Here is a 22,061-nt window from a genome sequence, read left to right as displayed (position 1 = left end):
CTGCCTCTCTGTGCAATAGCCCCCTCCTCGCCCTGCTTGTGTTCAGGTGCATGCTCTCTTTCTTTAAAAAATAATAATAATAATAATAATAATAATAATAATCCAAAAAATACAGAAAAAGGGAACAAATTAAAAATGAAAAAGGAAACAATAATCCAACCATACAAATAATTACATTAAAGGAAAATGGTCAAAACAAACTGAATAAAAATCAGATTCTCAGCTTAAAAGAGGAAATAAAGAAAGATGTAAATATATGCTGATTACAATAAAAACAGTTTAAATTTAAAGTCTCAAATAAGTTGAAACCAAAAGTATGAGAAAGGAGCGGCCTGGGGTGACCTCTGAAAATGGTACGCTATTCGCTTGACCCGGAAAACCCTACGAAATCATGCAAGTCAAGAGGTTCAAATCTCCGTGTCCACTTTAAGAACACACGTGAAACTGCCCAGGCCATCAAGGGTATGCATATCCGAAAAGCCACCAAGTATCTGAAAGACGTCACTTTGCAGAAGCAGTGTGTGCTGTTCCGTCGCTACAATGGTGGAGTTGGTAGGTGTGCCCAGGCCAAACAGTGGGGCTGGACACAAGGTCAGTGGCCCAAGAAGAATGCTGAATTTTTACTGCACATGCTTAAAAACGCAGAGAGTAATGCTGAACTTAAGGATTTAGATGTCGATTCTCTGGTCATTGAGCACATTCAGGTGAACAAAGCCCCCAAGATGCGGCGTAGGACTTACAGGGCTCATGGTCGCATTAACCCATACATGATCTCTCCCTGCCACATTGAGATGATCCTTACTGAAAAAGAGAAGATTGTTCCTAAACCAGAAGAGGAGGTTACACAGAAGAAAAAGATATCCCAGAAGAAACTGAAGAAACAAAAACTTATGGCCTAGGAGTAAATTTGCACAGAATAAATGCAAAAACGTCAAAAAAAAAAAAAAAAAAAAAGTATGAGAAAGATACACCATACAAACACTAACCAAAAGAAAGATGTAGTGATTTTATTAATGTCAGACAACATGGATTTCAGAACAAGGAGTACTTCTAGGGTTAAAGAGTGCTATCAAAATCCTAAAGGTATATGTGTACATAGGAAGATTCAAAGTGCATGTGTAAAAACTGATAGATCTGAGACTAGAAATGGACAAATCCACAATTAGAGCTGAAAATTTAAGTGTTCCTCTGTCTCTGTAATTGATAAAATGAGTAGCAAGAAATCAGGAAGAATATGAAACCTGAACAAAGCTAGCAACCAACTTGAGGTAATTCGTATTTATAAAACAAAGCACCCAACAACAGTACAATATCCATTCTTTTTGAGTTCACAAGGAACATTCGACAAAATAGACCATATTTGGGCTCATGAAACAAATATCAACCAATTAATAATAATTAAAATCAAACAAAGTCCCTTCTATGATGCTAAAATAATCTAGAGATCAGTAATGAAAAGATACTGAAAATTCCCACATGTTTGGAATTTACACAGACATACATATTATAAATAACTCAGGGGTCAAAGAGAACATCAGAAGAGAATTTACAGCATTAAATATTTATATTAGAAAAGAAAAAAGGGCCCAAATCAGTTACCTAGTTTTTACCTTAAAAAACTGGAAAGAGAGGGCACCTGGGTGGCTCAGATGGTTAACCCAGTGTCCTGGGATTGAGACCCATGTCAACCTCCTGGCTCAGGAGGGCATCTGCTTCCCCCCCATCCCTCTGCCTCTCCCCCTGCTCATGCTCTTTCTCCCTGTATCTTTCTTGTCTCAAATAAATAAATAAAATTCTTATTAAAAAAAAAAACTAGAAAGAGTACAAATTAAACCCAAAGCAAGTAGAAAAAAATTATAAAAATGAATACAGAAAAATCAATTAAATGTTGAAAGGAAAATAAGAGAAAGAATCAATGAGACTGATTTTCAAAAAGATGAATAAAATCAATAAGCCTCTAAGTGGATTGAACAAAAATGGGGGGAGGAGGAAGTGACAGCAAGGCAGGGAGGAGATATAAATACCACTAATTCAACAACTCAAACGGAAGGGACAAATGCCTTCAAAGACCAACTGCCAACATTTACTCAAGAACAGAAAATCTAAATAATTATACTTCTCTTACAGAAATTAAATTTGTAGTTAAAACTTTCCAACAAGAAAAGCTCTAGGACCAGATGAACCGATTGGCAATCAGTTCTGCCAAACACTGAAGGAAGAAATAATATAAATTATACTCCAAAAAAATTTTTTAAGTATAGTTAGAATAGCACCAAAAAGCATGAAATTATGGTGTATAAATCTAACAAAAGATGATCAACGTCTGTATGCTAAAAATTACAAAGTCTGATAAAGAAAATGAAATAAGACCTAAATAAACAGAGATGGGAACCATATTCACGTAATGGAAGACCAAATACTGCTGGAGTGCTCAAACTGCCTGATTTCAGGACTTTCTATAATGCAGTAGTATCAGAAAAGTGTGCTATTAATTATATCAAAGGAATAAAACAGAATCCAAAATTTTACCTACATGAATATGGCCAATTAATTTTCTGCAAAAGGAGAAAGATTTGTCTTTTCAACAGATGGTGCTGGAAAAATTGGGTATCAGTATATTAAAAAATGGTAATCCTTGACCCTTTTCTTGCACTATACACAAAAATTAACTTAAAATGGATTTTAGAATTCAATGCAAAACTGTAAACAAAAAAATACCCAGAAGAAAACAGCAAAAGTATTTGTGACTTGGGTTGGGCAGTGCTCTGCCACATACAAAACCAAAAGTCAAACCATTAAAAAGAAATTGATAAATTGAAGTTCATCTAAAATATAAACTAGCACTCTTCAAAGCACACTGTTAAGAAAATGAAAATACAACTGAATAAATTATTTTTGAAAGACATGTCAGGTAAGGAGTCTGTATTTAGAATATGTAAAGAACTCTCAAAACTCAATAGTTTAAAAAAAAAAGGCGATTTTAAAAAGTGAGCAAATAGTCAAACAAAGAAGTACAAATAAATGACGAATTAAGCACATGAAAACATGCTGAACGTCACTACTCATTAGGAAAGTACAGATGAAAACAACCATATGATAACACTATACACCCATTTGATTGACTAAAACACAAAATTTAAAAAAAAAAAAAAAAAAACCCAAACTGACAATATCAACACTTACAAGAACAAGAAGCAACAGAAAGTCTCATACATTGCTGGTAGAAATGTAAGTTGATAACAGCCACTTTGCAAGCCAATTTTATAGTTTCTTTTGAGTTAAACATACATTTGCCACGTGATCCAACAATCTTTTTCCTTTTTTACCTAAGAAAAATAAAAACTCATGTTTTCATAAAAAATGTACGTGTAAATATTTATAGTGGTTTTATTCATAATCACCAAAAATAAAGAAAAGTCCCCAAATGGGGTTCTTCTGGTAAATTCACAAATAAACTGTGTTAAATCCATACAATGGAATAATACTCAAAAAAAAAAAAAAAACTACTAATATACACAAGAATGACTCTAAGCACAAGTAAATTTGGGAGCCGTTAGAACAGTTCTGGATCTTGACTATAATACATGCATTTGTCAAAGCTCATAAAATAAAGCACTAAAAAGGGTGAATGTCGATTGTTACTGTGTGCATGACTCCATCTGACCAAACACACGTACGCACACGCGCGCACATACACGTAGAGGAATGAACTAAAAGGTCTCCGAGATTATTTCAAGCCTGGCAAATCAATATTAATAAATACGTTCCAGAAGATAGACCCCACACTAAAGAACAAATCTAATATAGGAGGTATCCGAAGTGATAAGTCTGATGGATGATGATAAAGCTAAATCTTAAAGCCTCTAGATTCCCCTCCCCCAAAAATATGTTCATAAGAATATTCCTACTCTTCTATTTTTATTCTTCTAAAATACCCAGGTCATATAAATACAGAGAACAAACTGACGGTTGCAAGGTGGGGAGGTGGGCAAAAGGGTTGAAGGAGAGATAGGGGCTTCCAGTTACGGAATGAGTAAGTCACTGGAATAAAGGGCACAGCATGGGGAATACAGTCAACGCTGGTGTAACAGTGTCGCACAGTTGCGGCGGCAGCTACGCTTGTAGTGAGCAGAGCATAAGGCACAGACATGTGGAATCACTAAGCTCTACACCTGAAACTAATGTAACACTGTGTGTCAACGACACCTAAATTTTTAAAAATTATGAATAAAATGAAATGAAATCCCCAGGTGAAATGAATGAAATGAAAAGAAATCCCCAGATGAAGGATGCTTCATCATTCAGATTGTCATTTTCATATGGCTTTGTTTTTCCCCTAATTTGACCCACTTTTGCAGCTCACAGTCCTCTTCCTTGCTCTTCTCTGTTCTCAGGCACTCCTAGTGTCTGATTCACTGTCATCAGCAAAATCCCCACGTATGGTCAACTTCCTACAGGAATGTTCCCTGCCCCTTCTTGCGGCATCTGGAATCTGGAATCTCTGGAGGTCACTGCTTCCCCTCTAGCCCTCTCATCCTGTTGCTGTCTTATCCTCCAAACCCTTGTGCCACCAGGTCAGGAAGTGCAGTAGTTGGGGCCCCTGCTTTTACTGTTGCTTCCAGATCATCATGCTTCCCATGTCAAGAAAAGACTTTCAGCAACCTAAGTCATGCCTGCGATCGTAGCACCCAGAATTTCTCTTTGCTGCAGTCATCGGCAGAGATCCTTTAGGCTGCCCCTCATTTCTGAGAGAATTTCGCTCCTCTCTCTCTCTCTCCCCATCACTAGTTTTTTCACAGTTCTTGTGATCTCCATATCCCTGCAGAAATCTTTCTGTTAGCACAGCTTTGCAGTTCCTTGAGCACCTCACCTCCAATGATCTTTTTCTCTCCATCACTCACTTCCCAGTCCCATGACCCTTTCCCCCTCTCACCATCGGTTGATGACCTCGTTTCCTATTTCTCTAAAATTAGTCACAATAAGAAAAGAACTTCCTTATTCTCCATCCTTTGGTCTACCCGCCTAACTCTGCATTTGCCTGTGTACTCTCCCTTTCCCGCTCTTCTTCCAGATAATCTACTATTCTAAGCCCACCCCTCCAGTTGAAATTTGCTCGGCTAGTTTTTAGCAAAGTGCAGGGGAACTAGTTTTTAGCATGCACTGAGGGACATTATTCTTGCAACTGGCTACTATCATTGTTGGAATTAATCAACATTTCATGAACCATCTGAACATAATCAATTTTCAATTTCCTCTGCATGGATTACACACTTTATGCATTCCTTCTCTTCATTTGGACCATCTCCTTCCCCAGTCTCCACGCCTCCCTGGCCTGCCAGCTGAGGCAGTTTTAGGGTTCTGATGATGAGGGTTAAACTGCACCTGTAGGTATTTAACTCTCTGGGGGAAGATGGCACCTCACACCCATCCGTAAGAGCCATAACAAAGCAGTAGAATATAAACGGATTCTGTGCTGGGATCATTATTTAACCCCATTTATGAAGCAGGCACTCTGTCCTCCGAGACTCTGTGCCCTACCTACTTCAGTGGATCCCAGAGACTCCCACACTCACTCTGCCTTAGCCAACAGACCCCTGACCTGACACACCGCTATTGTTCATCTTTGGTTGGATTCCTGCCAGCTCAGTAGAGTATGCCCTGTGACATACTCTGTGACAGAGTATATGTGTCAGCTCAGTAGAGTATGCCCACTTTTTAAAACAAATTATGAAGCATTATGTCACATGAAGAGAGATATAGACTGGAAAAACAAAAACCATTTAACAAGTGATCTCTTCCCCTTCCAAGAATTTGCCCATCCAGCACCTTCTGTTTCTCTCAGTTTTATACACATCTGTGCATCCTTAGCATAAAGGAAAGGCCATGCCCAAGAGTATTTTGCAGCATACTTCCCAACTATGATTCAGGTCCCACGGACCCTAGGGATCAAACTCCCAACTCGGCACAGGGCAGTGTTCTGGACCAGTTATATGACCACTCTTCAAGAGTACAGGCCTGGGGCGCCTGGGTGGCCCAGTGGGTAATGATCTGCCTTCGGCTCAGGTCATGATCCCAGGGTCCTGGGATCGAGCCCCACATCAGGCTCTCTGCTCAGCAGGGAGCCCGCTTCCTCCCCTCTCTCTCTGCCTGCCTCTCTGCCTGCGTACTTGTGATCTCTATCTGTCAAATAAATAAATAAAATCCTAAAACAAAAAAAAAAAAAAAAAAAAAAGGAGTACAGGCCTACTCTTCCAGATACAGGAAGCATGAGCTCTGTCCTGGGACAGATGGTTCTAGTAAATACAATCAGAATGGCCCTTTTATTACCAATCAGACCCCACCCCTGGCAGGAAAGTCTGGACCCCAGGCCTGGGCTGTGACCGGCTCCTGTAGCGGCCTGCCTTCAGAGTCCTTTCCCAGGTCAGCCGTCCCACCTTAGTTCGTAAGCTGCACTTGCCATCACCAGTCTCTCATTTCCCTTCATAAATAGTACTCTCTAGACTTATCTCCATTTCTTTATTTCTTTTTTTACTGCTGTCGTTTCCCTTACTTTCCTCATATACAAACATGAGAACTCCAGGAAAAGTTACTGAGCCTGCCAACTATTTCAAACGGAGATTTTTATTCTTATATTATAAATCAGGACTCTGAGATTCAGATGACATGAGTAGCAAAAGGTCACACAGAAGAGGACCACTATTCAAATATGAACTTGGAACTTTGCCTTAAAGTCCTCTGATTTTCATTGCTCATAAGACTATGCTGGCCATAAGATTTTCATAGTCATAAGACTATGCTGTTCTTAATATAGGTGATAAAAGAAGGACTTGGGGTATATTATACTGTATGAAGTCAAGGGCACTTCTGTGCTTGGCACATAGTAGATGATCATGCGAAAAAAGTGAATTACCCCAGAGATACATTATTCATTGATTTTCAGATTTAATTTGCTCTATCAAATGTATTGCTACAATCCCTAAGTTCTTGCTTCCCATCTGAGGCAAGCATGGTCTGCTGTCACATAGTAACTGCTCACATGGTCCAGTTGTTCTTAACCAGGGTCTGGTTTTCATGGGTTTCAGCACACAAATGTCATCCGGACAAGGAAAAATTATGTGGTAAGCAAGGGACAGACACACCTAAGGACATAGGAGACAGCTGAGTGTGGCTTTGACATTTATGAGTTGGAAATACCTCTATTTAGAAAACTACTGTGAATGTATCAAAAGCTATCTATAAACACACCTAAAATCTTAAGTTCCCACAAAAAATGAGATTATACAATATCCTCACAACTTTAAATTTGGAGAAAGAAAACTCCACTTTTAGCAATGCCCACAATAGCCAAAATGTGGAAGGAGCCGAGGTGTCCTTCGACCGATGAATGGATACAGAAGATGTGGTATATATATACATATATACAGTGGACTGTTAGTCATCAGGAAGGATGAATACTTAACCATTTACATCAACGTGGATGGAACTGGAAGGTATTATGCTGAGTGAAATAAATCTGTTGGAGAAATCAATTGGAGACAATTATCATATGGTTTCACTCATGTGGAACAGAAGAAATGGCAGAGGACCCTAAGGGACGGGAGAAGAAACTGAATGGGAAGAAATCAGGAGGAAACAAACCATGAGAGACTCTCAACTCTGGGAAACAAACTGAGGGCTGTGGACGGGGGGAGGGGGTAACTGGGTGATGCACATCAAGGAGGACATGTGATGTGGTGAGCACTGGGTGTTCTACACAACTGATGAATTACTGAACACTACATCTGAAACTAATGATACTATATGTTGGCTAATTGAATTTAAATCTAAAAAAAGGAATTCTCTGCCTTTAAATTTAGTTTATTAACTAAAAAGTACCAGATGTTTTGTCTTCCCTATAGAAAACCACGCAATACATTGTCTTATTAGGTAACTTGTTTGAAGCCTTCCATTAGTGACATGAGTCAGCTGTTAGTCAGCTCTTCAGATCTCAAAGAGGTTAAAAAAAGAGTATTGCTATCATTGCTGATTCATAGTTACCAAAATAAATAACATGACTGCAGATCATGTGTATTATATTCATCCTGACTCTTAAGGTTTGGTTCCAACAGTTCAAGTACATCGGCCTCTGAGGCTGGTTAGGGTGTAGGTTTAATTCCATGCAGCAAGGACACTCCTCACGCTGGACAGGAGCTGCCTCTGGAAGACAGACTCCAAACCTTTCTCTTGTTTCCTTGCAACAGCCAGAGCCATTAGAACATACCCCACCATCAAATTCAAACTCATTGTGTCAGAAGCCCCATGGAAGGGTGCTGATTTTAGAGATAGGACCCCAAATGGACTAAGCTTCTTGCCCTAAATCCAGTGGTATCTGTGAGAGACGAAGAGATCACTTGTTGCCTGTTTATTTCTATATACTCTCCAAATGTGGCATTTAAACAAAAACTGGTGTTTATCTGGTTCAAATTCAGAGCCAAGTTATGGTGTCAAGAGGGTGTCTTAATTTCTCAGAATATGTTTGGCCCTAGTGTGTGATTTATCAATTAGTATATCCCATCTGATGAATGTGTTTGCTCTAAGTAGGAAACAGGTCATTAAGCATTACACATCCTGAACCTTCAGAAGAAAATAACTGATTTCTCTGCTCTTTCATAATTAAGATGAATCATAACTGATGAATAACTTTTCTGTATTGCTTAATACCTTCCAGATATCAGTATCAAGAACTTGGCAACGCAGGTAAAAAGATTTCCATGAGCAAGAAGCAAATGAGACTTCCTCTCTGGAATGAATTCTTGGTAATTCCTGTGGGAAACTTTCTTTTGTCCAAACATCCTTCCTCTTCCTCTGCCTTGCCCTATTCTCAATGTTTTTAAATACACCAGATATGGCTTTCTACTAGGACTTAGGAGAAAAGCCACAGTATAGCCCCTCTACTGTATCCATGTAAATAAAAAGCAAGATATATTGCATAGCCAGAGGGGGACATCAGATCTTCCCTCCTCTTGATACAACTTGTACAGTCATCAAAAGTGATTAAAGTCTTTGGGACCCAGACATAGTCACATCTATTTTGGTACCACCAGCTAGAGGGGAATCACCCTCTTTGTGTAACTAGAAGGGAATCACCCTCTTTGTGTAACTAGAAGGGAATCACCCTCTTTGTGTAAATGTTTGCCTTGTTGGAGATTCTTAAGCAGAAATTAATAGTATACATCCTTCAGGAGTATTAAATCATCCATGATAAACAATTCTTAGGCAATGTTTAGACAGGCCAAAAGTCGCCCTAAGAATTGTGCACATGGATAGAACAACCCTTTTGGTGTCTACATAGCAGGACCATCTATAAAACAAAAAACAAAGTAGACATCTGTCAATTAACCAGTTAATCTAATTAATGTGTTCTGTCAATATGGGAAGGTAACAAATTAATGACTAGGCAAGTACGAAATCTCTACTTTGTTTTATGTGGTGTAGATACAGTTAACTAATCATGAACGTGTGATATTCTTTGCCAGCAGTTACAGAACACACTTGGAATTTCTCTGAAAATCTGCTTTGATCTCTTGTTTGAAGTCATGTGCCAATATTCTGGACCCCTGTGACATCAACTATCACCACCCACAGGCTATTAAAGTGCTGAAACTAATCAGGTAGTATTGACACCAAAAGAAGTTTCAGTACAACACAGTCATGTGTTTAGGGAAGCTCTGTCTAGGTGTTCAGGAAGCTCAATAAAGTTACAAATATTTTTTGAAAATGTATACAAACACACAGAGAGACACCTGCATATACACACATTATAGAGAGATAAAAAGGAAGAAACAAAAACACTTAACAGTTTTCCATAGTCCAAATCAGGACTAAAGCATTGTTTAGTTAAAGCTGGATAGTATATTTCTTTACAGAAATCAACAAAATGGAGCAAACTCACCTGAGGGTCCTTTGAGGTGGTGTCACTTTCCCCCACTATGCTGATCCAAAAACTTGGAGGACACCCAGTAACAAAGAAACCAGTTCCATGGGCCAGAATCTTATTCTGAATAACATCTTACTATAACTGACTTTCAGCCAAAAGAAAATATGGCTTTGGGCTGGTGGGGGGCACTGGGGTGGGTAGAGGGTGGAGAAGGGAAGGGGGTAGGAATCTATTCCACTTCTGTTGTCTGATTCACAAGTGTTGTTAAATATTTACTAGAAATCTGACAGCCATTTCTTAACATTTGTTAATCACAGATAACATCATCCCATGAACGACTCAATAAACTTCTTTAAGGTTGTGCAAGGTAAGCCTCCCTACCTTAACACTGCTAACACTACTTATTGTAGAATAAATATTTATTTTTGATTTCTCTATGCCAAGTTTTATGGGATCCTGTAATCTAAATCTCTTTTTGTAAATAAGATATGCCCTCAAGAGGATGAGAGTGCAGAATCTGAAGACTTGTCTGCATTCTCTCTACGGGTCCTTGAATAAAGGGTTTCATGTCTCCAGAAAAATAGACTTCAGGAACTTCTGTCAAGTACCCCAGCAAGAATGTCTTTGAGAAATATTTCAGAGACAGCTTAAAGGCTCCTTTGCCTACATTTTTCCACATCCCCCAGTCTGTGTTGTTGTACATCTATCAGGGCACCCATGACCGAAGATGATGTTTTCCAATTTTCTGATTATCCTTACTTCTTTGTAACAATCTTCAGAGAAGTCCAGCCTTATTTCTTTCCCAGAACCTGCATCTTATAGATCCTGATTGTCATGATTGACCTTACCCTGATGGGGTACCTGGGTGGCTCAGTCGGTTAAGCATCTGCCTACCGCTCAGGTCACGATCCCAGGGTCCTGGGATCGAGTTGCGCATCAAGCTCTCTGCTGCTCATTGGGGTGTCTGCTTCTCCCTCTGTCTCTGCCTCTCTCTCTCTCTCTCTCTGTTTCTCATGAATAAATAAAATATTTTTTTTAAAAAATCCTACCCTGAGTTAGCTGGGAAAGAACTCTGATGACAGGCCATCCTATGGTGCTCAGTAACTGCCGCCTGCGCAAAGCACTGAACGGGGCTCGGGGCACATCTGCCGTCTATACAGAGCAGAAAGCTGCTACACGGAGCGACTTCTCCAACCACCCACAAACCAGTAACCTTTCCCTACTCACTGGAATTAAGCTTCTATATAGAAGGTAAGTCACTTCACCAAAAACCCTCCTTGCAAAGTACATGGTAAGCATGGTAACCACTTATTATTACCATTACTATTATTAGAAGTCTATAAAATATTCTAGGAAATGAAAAAAAATGACTATACAATACAAGGAAATGAAATGAAATGAAATGAAAAAATTTCTAGGAAATGAAAAAAAATTCTCACGTATGTATAAATGAATGGCATCAGGTTCTTCCTGAAAATAAATTCATAAATGGAAGAGGAATGAAGAGAGGATAAATTACATTTATTAAGGAAATACCATGCCCGAAACTTTGTGCTAGGTACTTTACATAAATCATCTCATTTTCATTCCTGTGGCCATGTTAAGCTATAGCGAACATTACCTTCATTTTAGAGATGAATGAACTCAGACTCAGAGGAATTAAGAAGTTTATCCGAAGTCCCATGCCTGGTAAATAGTATGTTTGATATTCAAATAAATCATTTTAGCTAAACAACACTGATCTTGGCAGGGGAGGGGATTATGATAGGCAATTTTAAAAACACTTATACACACACAAAATCTCAAACTAGTGAGGACCAGGAGTGATGAATCAAAGACCATGAAAAGCAGTCTGCCTAAGATTTCAGTAAAGACAGCCTGCAAACGACCATAGTATTTGGACATTTTATCCAAGTCAGACTATATCTAACAGAATTACTCTCTGCCTTTTCTCCCCCATTTTATCTAAAAGGAAGAGTGTGTGTGTGTGAGAGACAGACAGAGAGAGAGAGAGAGAGAGAGAGAGAGAAAAGAAAGGAAAGAAAGATTCAGAATTAGAAAAGCCGTAAGTGACACAATTGGCATTCCAGCATTTAAACACACGAAGCCTGGTGTTAGCCCGAGTCCCTGCCACCTAGATTTCCTCTCTCCTTGCCAATAACCAGCTTTTAATCTATTTTACAAAGGAGTCCAGGGCACTGTGGAAGTGAAAATCAACTTTAAAATACTTCCTGAAGGATTACCAGAAATCATGCTTTCAGTGTCTAAATGACTTGCATTGTTCTACGTTTCCAAGCTGTGCCCAAGACCACAAAGATAAATGGGGCATTGGGACAACCATGGGAAGGACTATGTTGCAACATGAAATAAGTACACTGTTCAGCATGAGTCATTTGAAAATAGAAGAATGGCTAGAAAAGGTAACACTTCATGACAACACTTCAAAGAAGACACAGGAACTTGCCTATATTCATATTCATGTCAGGAATTACCACAGGAGCTGAATGTTCAAGAACCAGCAGGCTACAGATCACCCTGATTCGACAACTCAGTTAATCCTATATTCAACTCTACAGCATCATCAGCGGTTTCTGTACTCTAGCTGCACAGCAGAATCACCTGAAGAGGTTTTTCTGTTTTTAAAACACATCGATACCTGGGCTCCTACACCAAACATTTAGATTAGTTGGTATAGGGCAGGGGCCAGGCTCTAATATTTTTTAAAAGCTTCCTAGGTAACTCATTGTGGGCCAGGGCTTAGCCATACTATACTAATTATACAAAATTAACTTAGAAGGTTTATCCACAAACCCTTAGGGTTGCCAGAACTGCCATCATGACTATCACCTGTGGGTAGCTGGGCATGTGACTGACCCCTGAGACTCAGCTTCCACATCTCTAAAATGGAGAGGAGGAGAGCTTTACAGCATGTGCTTTAGCATGGGGCTCAGAACATCATATTTTCAAAATAAATCTCTATGAGCATAGACATTTTATTTTTCATCAATCATATGCCTCTAGAGTGAACAGAGAATATAACTTGTATGTGAACCTACCTCTTAAACGCAACATTATTTCTTTTATCTATGTACCTTAAATTACGGCTTTAGAATACCCAAATTATTGGCTTGAAAGTAGAAAAATACTATCACCTAATATTTGTTCTATCTCTATATTCCCAAATTTGGAAAACAGTGTTTTTAATTTTGGTATTTGTTAATTTTATCTATTTTGTTTCAAACAGACCAAGTTTTGTTTAAAACTTGATTTTACTTAAAAGCCCTATACTTATAGCTTCCTATCAAAGTTGAAATTCTTTCACAAACCTGTACCCCTGAAACAAATAATACATAATATGTTAATTAAATTTTTTCTAAAAGTTGGTAATCTTGGTAACAAAAAACTCCCACTTACTGTTTAGACTTTGAATACTCTGTCCCCTGTGTTACTAAGATATTCATGTCATTTTGTTGTAAGGTTGAAGAATTTAATTTGCATCTCTTTTATCTCCATTGTGTTACCACGGTTCCTGAAACAATGTGGATGTTTACTATATACCTGTTAAATTTATTTCCAAAGACTTACTTCAGTATGCTGATGATTAAATGATGAAACACAGACATATGACCCCAACCCTTGGTATCTGCTCAGTGTCAAAGATTCTAAAATCAAGTAATTAAAAGCAGCGATATTTCCTGTGCTACTGTACAGCTTATATTTCAGAGTATTTTTTGCTTTCATGAAAATTTTATGAAAATCTGTATTTCTATATTTTGAGGGGTAGGTTTTATTTCCTTTCTATTCTGGATCTGTAATCAAATCTTTAACAAATTAGTGAGATTTTCTTCCATGAATGTAGAAGAAACAGAAAGCCAATAAGTAGAAGTACTTCACAGAGGCATTTTGTAATTTGTAAAGAATTTTAGAGTACAGGGTTATTCTTTCTTTGCAAGAGCGAGAATAAGAAAGAGAACGCATAGAGAGAGGGGGAGAAGCAGAAGCAGACTCCCCACTGAGCAGAAAGTCCAACGTGGGGCTCAATCCCAGGACCCTGAGATCATGACCTGAGCCAAAGGCAGATGCTTAACTGACTGAAACACCCAGATGCTCCCAGGATAATTCTTAGTGAATAAATTCACTGCTGTATTATATAGAAAACCACTCCCTAAATCACAGTTATAAAAGATGAAAGTATCACCCTATGTGACAGACACTGTTAGTTGCTATCCAATATTTAGCTTCTACACTTTATTCCTTAAGTTAGAAATGTGCCCAGAGCGTCTGGGTGGCTCAGTGGGTTAAGCCGCTGCCTTCGGCTCAGGTCATGATCTCAGGGTCCTGGGATCGAGTCCCAGGCTCTCTGCTCAGCAGGGAGCCTGCTTCCTCCTCTCTCTCTCTCTCTCTGCCTGCCTCTCTGCCTACTTGTGATCTCTCTCTGTCAAATAAATAAATAAAATCTTAAAAAAAAAAAAAAAGAAATGTGCCCAGATTCAGGTTATAGATTATGATTAGACTGAGTCAATCAGAACAATTTTGTTCCTTCATTTCCCAGCCTCCCTTGCAACTAGTAATAGTCACATAATCTAATTTTAGCCATGAAATGTAGAGAGAAGTCTGCCAGCAAACTTCTGACATTTTGGGGTACCTGTTGAAAAGGAACAGAGATTGAGGCATGGTCCATTCCTTCAGCTTCCTGATTCGAGTAAGGTACCTTTAGTTGACTGAAGCTTCAGAAGCCATCTTGTGACCATAAGGCAGCAATCTTAAGGACAAAAGATAACAAAATAAGAACAAAGGAGCTGGAAGATAAAAAGGATCCTGGATCTTTGATGGACTCATGAAGGAGTTGAATCAATGCCAGCAAACACCTACTGCAGACTATTTATTATATGTGAAAAATTACTCAGAAGAAAACCATAATTTCCACGTATGAAATACTATGAAGTATAACATCTTCTCCCTATTCAATTCCTAAGATGGAAACATTTCATCTGTGAGTGAGAAAAAGTTTCTCATACCAAATCAATCATGAGGAAAGACATTTCAGACCCAATTTCACTGTTGCCCTCATTTTCCTTCCAGATTCCTGGCAGTAAAAACAAACTCCATTACCTCAGACCACTACAACCCTTACTGCCATATAAACAGCTTGTCTCTCCATCTCCCTCAAATATATGTGTTTATATATACACATAATATATACTCAACTTCTGTGAATAATTCCCTTCTCTTTAAAACATAGTTTTGAATGTTTGGGAAAGTGATCAATATGTGAGCAATAGGTTTCTCTAACTGCAGAGGAGGTAATTCTAACATACTTTCATTCCCATGAATAGCCCAATGCCCTTGCGTATTTTTTTTTCTTTGAAGCATAGTAAGTTAGCCCTTTAAATCAATTGTGTCCAAATTAAGGAGTTGTGAGTAACTGTAGTTTTGAATTAACCAAAATGAGATACCCACAGAAATAGCACAAGAAAGCAAAGATTTCTTAAACACAGCTTTTCAACCATGTGACTCATCAGAGATCAGGATTGAGCAAATGAATTTACCTGGAAAACCCAAAAGCTATCTTCTAATACTGATTACTTGCATAGACTCAGAAAATTACCTAAATTCTTAATGTCCTAGATACTAAATTTACATAACAATAATTTCTATAATTATTATTATTTACATAATAATTTACATAATAATAATCATTCCTGTTTATATATAAAATGTTAAGGAAATTACCAATACCACATAAGATGTTGAGGAAACCGTCAATAAATTTTAAAGTATTACACATAACAGTACTATTAAAATGTTTCTTTCCAGGTCACCTAAGAGTCTATTAAGCTTCTAACTCTTGATTTCGGCTCAGGTCATGATCTAAGAGTCTTGAGATCAGGCTACAAGCTCAATGGAGAGTCTGCTTGAGATTTCTCCCTCTCTCTGCCCCACCTCCTGCATTCTCTCTCTCTTTCTCAAGTAAATAAATCTTAAAAAAAAAATAAAAAAGAATAAGGAACATCGGAAATAATACAGAGAGAGAGAACAAAGGGGTAAAGAAGGTAGGGAGGAAGAGAAAGAGACAGAAACAGAAACTACCAAATCAGTATGAGTGGGGCTATAACCTAGAGACACCGAAAGGATAACAAGGAAAAATTATAAACAACTTTATGTCAATAGTTTTGACAACTTTAATGAAATAGTTAAATGCCTCGAAAAATATGATGAACCAAAACTCACTAAAAAGAAGTAACTTCAATTGTCCTGTATTACAGAAAATGAATTTATAGTTTCAAAACTTCCCACAAAGGAAAGTCCAGACCCAGAGAGTTTTACTTGTTGATTCTATCAAACATTTAATAAAGAATAAAATGCCATGTATAAACAAATTCTTCTGGAAAAAAATATAGTGGGGGGAGGGACATTGTAAGACATTCCCATTCATTCTATGAAGGCATCATTACCCTAATACCAAAACCAGATAAAGGCATCCCACTAAAAAAAGTAAAAACCAATATATCTCATGAACAAAGACACAAAATTCTTTAACAAAATCATAGCAAATTTAATCCAACCAAATATAAAAGGAATAAAATATTATATATTACGGTTTTACTCCAGAAACACATGCTTTAATATTCAAAAAATCAATCAGTGCAATTCATTAATTCTAGAGCCTACAAAAGGAAAGACCATACAATTAATTCAATAGGTACAAAAAAAGGGTCTTGACCAAACTTAACATCCTTCATTTTAAAAACTCTGAGCAAACTGAGAAGAAAACTTCCTGAAACTATGGAAGAGCATCTAAGAAAAACATACTGCTAATATCACACTAAATACTGACAGACTGAGTGCATTCCTCCTAAGTTCAGGAATAAGACAAGGATGTCCAATCTCACTATTTCCATTCAACACTGTTACGTAGATCCTATCCAGTATAATAAGGCAAGATGGATTTGGGGGAAACTATACTTCTTTTTATTTCCCCAAAATATGACAGGCTATGTAGAAAAACCTGTGATATCTACTCATAAAGAAATGTTATTAACTCAGTGAGTTTACCAAAATTGCAAGATCTAGGATCATTCTCTAAAAATCCACTGTATTTCTCTATGCTAGCAACAAACTGAGAATTAAAATTAAAAACAAAGCATTACCACTTATCATATAACCAGAAAATATTAAATATTTAGGGGTAAACTTAAATATTTATAAGATATGTAAGTGGCAAATATAAAACATTGCTGAAAGAAATTAAAGACCTAAAGAAATTGGGAAATAAATTGTATTAAGAAGGCAAAAAAGTCATTATTGTGAACATGTCATTTCTTCTCAAGTAGATCTAAAGATTCAACACAATCCCAATAAAAACCCCAGAAACCTTTTTTTTTTGTACAAACTATCAAGCAGGTTCTCAAATTTCTATAGAAATGCAAATGATCTAAAATACATATTTTTCAAAAAGATCAAACTGCAGAACTTACACTACCCAGTTTCAAGATTTTATTATAAAGTTTCAGTAATTAAGATAGTATGACTTAAATCTATACATACAGATGACTGGAACAGAACAGAAAATACACAAATATAGGTAGGTGATATTTGCCAATTCATTTTCTTATAAAGATGTCAGGGAAATTCAATATAAAGGGTTAATCTTTTCAGCAAATGGTGCTGGAACAATTGAAAATCCTTATTCAAAAATAATAATAAACCTTACAACATCTGTAAAAACCGTAAAGCCTTAAGCTATAAAACTTCTAGAAGAAAACAGAGAAAAAGTTCTTTCTGTCCCTGAGTTAGACAAAAATTTATTCTTACAGGGCACAAGAATCAAAAACTATAATAGAAGGAAAAAAATGAATGAATTCGATTTCATCAAAATTTAAATATTTTAAAACCACTGTTAAGAAAATGTAAATGCAAGTCATAGATGGAGAGAAAAATGTCTGGGAAAACCTGTATCTATCAAGAGCTATGAAGGGTCTGAGATTTTATACTCATAACAAACCGACACATTAGCCTGCCATAGTTTCATGGATTCTAGCAGAAGACCTGAGACTCCTGCATCTTAAAGGACTTCATGACTCACAGCAGAGCAAAACTGATAGGAGTGATGTGTAGCTGGGCCCTAGGAGACACTGCACATGGAAAGGATTTTCATCACACCTCAGTATCTCCAAGCTTAGAAAAACCATTTTTTTTCTTTTTTTCAAGAGTAGCAAGCAAAGCTGGGAGATACTTTGTGTTACCTTAGCAGACAAATTTTCCCTTCCCCAAAGGAAGACACTATCTCAATTGTCCAAGGCTCTTTTGTTATACAACCACCTTTAAAAAGAGAGCCTGGAATAATAGGCATCAGTGTCTCTGCTCATAAAATCTGCAGAAACGTGAGCAATCCAAAGAGAATTAATCTCCCAACAATATCCAATAACGAAAGTGTCCACAGCATATCAAGAATTCTCAAAATTCAATAATAAGACCAACAACTCACAATTTTAACAAAATAATTGGACACTTCACCCAAAAGAGATACAGATGGGGGAAAGAAAGCATATGAAAAATATACATTAAAACTCACATGGTAAAACCTCAACCCACCTTCTAGAAGAGCTAAAAGTTTCAAACAGCAAGCGTTGGTGAAGATGTGGGGCAAATGGAAATCTCAAACAGTGCTGTTAGCAGTGTAAAATGATGCTTTGGAAAATAACCTAGCATTTTCTTTGAAGTCAAACACATCCTGACCAGTCGACTGAATTCCGCTCCCAGCTCTCTCACCAAGATAAATATAAACATATGTCCACATACACTGTGTACGCTAAAGTCCACAGCAGCTTTATTTATAGTAGACAAAACCAGGATGGCAAGCACTAAATTCCCCCCTCAAACCTCCTGTGTTCTTGCAAATAGAGGCAGTGACTGCCTGTGTTTCCAACGATCCCTACAATGTGTAGAACAGACATCTAGAACACATACAGACACATATAGAATGAATAGTCTTGGAAGATAAAGTTTCCCCCTCTAAGAAAAGGATGGGTCTATTTTGTTATATAATACAATAAAGATTATGTCCGCCTCTGAATCAAAGACAGGCTTACTGCCCTTAAAAGAAACTACTCGAGTTCCCTAAGCTCAGGAGTTCTCTTCTATAAAGCAACCATCACCTGGCCCTCTACATGTCAACTTCCCCAAACACCGGCTCAGGAAACAGACCCCAATGTTAAGATTCTGAGTGTGCTTTCACCATGAGTAATAAATCATCCTTGTTCAGTGGCCCAGGAAGCTCAGGTCTTTATTATAAATAAAGGATCCATGAAACTGTGGCAGCAACTGGTTAGCTTGGTGGGTAGAATTAACTGTTCATAATTCTTGACCTTAGAAACAACCCAAATAGCTACCAACAGGTGGTGTATCTGTGAAATACAATCGTAGTCAACAATAAAACAGAGCAAACTGATACATGTAATAACATAGATGAATTTAAAAACATATATGCTAAGTAACAGGAAAACAGAACACATACTCTGCAATTCTGTCTAGGTAAATTCACACAAGGTACTAGAGAGGAAAAACACAGGACAGGTCACCATGAGGACTAAATGCCAAGGGGCATGGACAGTTTTCAGGGTGATGGAAACATGTTTCACCATCACAGTGGTCATGACATAACTGTATACTTTTGTCCAACTCATCAAGTCAAACCCGTGTGCCAGTGATTATAATTGTACATCAATGACACCTTAATAAGGCTTACAAAAAGGATTTTAATGCTCAGCAAACACTTAACAGGCACAGTTATTTTTTTAGGCACACTTTGTGTGTGTGTGTGTGTGTGTGTGTGTGTGTGCACATGTGCACGTGTACACGCCTATAGTAACTTCTTTACTCCTTTATTAAAGAAGCATGTGGGGGCGCCTGGGTGGCTCAGTGGGTTAAGCCTCTGTCTTCGGCTCAGGTCATGGTCTCAGGGTCCTGGGATCAAGCTCCACATTGGGCTCTCTGCTCAGTAGGGAGCCTGCTTCCCCCTCTCTCTGCCTGCCTCTCTGCCTACTTGTGATATCTCTTTCTCTCTCTCTCTCTCTGTCAAATAAATAAATAAAATCTTAAAAAAAAAAAAAGAAAAAGAAAAAGCAGCATGTGGATATTTACTGAGCATCTATGATAAGCACATCACTGAGGGGTAGTATCCTGTGTTGTCAGGAACAAGCTCCCAAACAGCTCTGCAATTTTCTCTAGGCTTCTGATTTTTCTCAGACTTGCAGAAATCACGGGTGTGGTGTCTATTTAGGAAAGAGAACTTTCTCTGAACTTCTAGGAGAAAAGCATGCAGCCCTAACCAGAGAAAGTCCTTGCTCTCATGGAATTCACATTTTAGAGGAGGAGCGGGAGACAAGCAAATTATAAACAAATACTCGAACAAGAAAATATCGGGTAGTGAAAAATGTCTTAATAAAAATAAAATAATGTGTTCTAAAGAGAGGGGACTTGGGGGAGCACTTTAAGTCGGGTAGCCAGAAAATCCTCTAATTTAAATCGAATCCTGAGCATCAGTAACAGCGCTTGTCTGCTGGGATGGGAGAAGACGCAAGGAGGGACAAGGCGATTAGTGGGAAGGCACAACCCGGGAGGACAACAGACTTACATTTTATTGTCTATCCTATTACACAGTGTTCAAATATTTGCCATATGTCTAGATAAATTTTTTTTATGGGTGGTGCAGTTGGTTAAAGACCTGACTCTTGATTTCTGCTCAGGTCATGATTTAAGGGTCAGGAGATCAAGCCCCAAATAGGGCTCTGAGCTCAGCGAGGAGTCTGTTTAGGACTCATTCTGCCCCTCTCTTCCCTATCCTGCTCACTTTCTCTTGTTTCTTTCTCAAAAAAAATAAATCTTTTTGCAAACTGTAAAAATTTTTTTAAAAGGGCAACTTAAGGGCGCCTGGGTGGCTCAGTGGGTTAGGCCGCTGCCTTCGGCTCGGGTCATGATCTCAGGGTCCTGGGATCGAGTCCCGCATCAGGCTCTCTGCTCAGCGGGGAGCCTGCTTCCTTTTCTCTCTCTCTCTCTGCCTGCCTCTCAGTGTACTTGTGATTTCTCTCTGTCAAATAAATAAATGGAATCTTTAAAAAAAAAATAAAAAAATTAAAAGGGCAACTTAAATTAAGAAATAAATGTTAAGCATAGGCATTCTGGAAAATGTTACAGAATCCAAAGGGCTTGCCAAGCTATTGAGTTCAAGGTCCTCAAGTCATCCTCACAACAATGAATTACAGAGGAAAAATAACTATTTATTGTTCCTGGACAGATGAAGGAGTCTTCACACCTAAGATTGGGACTACTTGGAGAATAAGTATTACAGCATTCGGGGGAAGAAGAATTTGTATTCTTTCAACTTACTTTCTACCTTAAACATTAAGTAACAGGGACATTTTCTTGGTAATGAAGATGCTCCTTTTCCACTGGTTGTGATGTTCTCGCTTTGTAAGTAGACACTTAAGACTATGCAAAATTATTTAATTGCAGGTTCTGTAATAAATAGTTCTTATAAATAGTTCAACTCATTTGAAGTACCTTGTATAATGTCCCTAGCAAATTATAATATGCATATAGTATATGTTATATTACACATATTTTAATGATATCAGGTAGAGTATGATTTGTACATACTTTTGTCCATCCCAAATTCATCTGCTCTGATACAGTCACCATGCATGTACCATGCAGCTCCACAATCTGCCAATTTCCAGAAGAGAGGTCAACACATGTCACAGAAGGAGCTCAGAAAGGGTAGCTGTCATTTCCAATAAGAGAAATCAAGGCAACTGTGGCAGAGCAGGCATGGGAACTCATCAGAGAAGGATAGTCCTCTCTCTTCAGTGCTATTGGAGACAAAGGACATTCCAGGCAGTGAGAGCAATGGGAACAAACACATGAAGACAGATGTCCTGAGTTGATGGTTAGACTGTGGAGGACACACTGGGGATTGTCCTCATCAGCATCCAATTCTCTCGCTGTATAGTATATTCATTATATAGTAAACTGTTTCTTTCTCAAAAACCAATCTCCCTGAATAGCAAATCATTGCTATATAACAATTATGATAATACTTCTTAAATAAATCAAAGTACTTGTTATATTATTATTAATCCAATTG

General features: G+C 37.9%; 1 protein-coding gene across 1 annotated transcript; it reads left to right on the top strand.

The window, feature by feature from the left end:
- Nucleotides 1-332: 332 nt before the first annotated feature.
- Nucleotides 333-899, top strand: LOC132015042 (large ribosomal subunit protein uL22-like). The gene has a single exon (XM_059395711.1). It carries the CDS (start codon nt 351-353, stop codon nt 897-899), a length of 549 nt encoding a protein of 182 aa, XP_059251694.1. The 5' UTR covers nt 333-350.
- Nucleotides 900-22,061: the final 21,162 nt, after the last annotated feature.

This window comes from Mustela nigripes, chromosome 4 (assembly GCF_022355385.1).
Source record: "Mustela nigripes isolate SB6536 chromosome 4, MUSNIG.SB6536, whole genome shotgun sequence".
In the NCBI taxonomy this organism is placed as follows: Eukaryota; Metazoa; Chordata; class Mammalia; order Carnivora; family Mustelidae; genus Mustela; species Mustela nigripes.
Note: the sequence above shows the minus strand (reverse complement) of the source record. Positions and strands in the feature narration are given on the sequence as shown.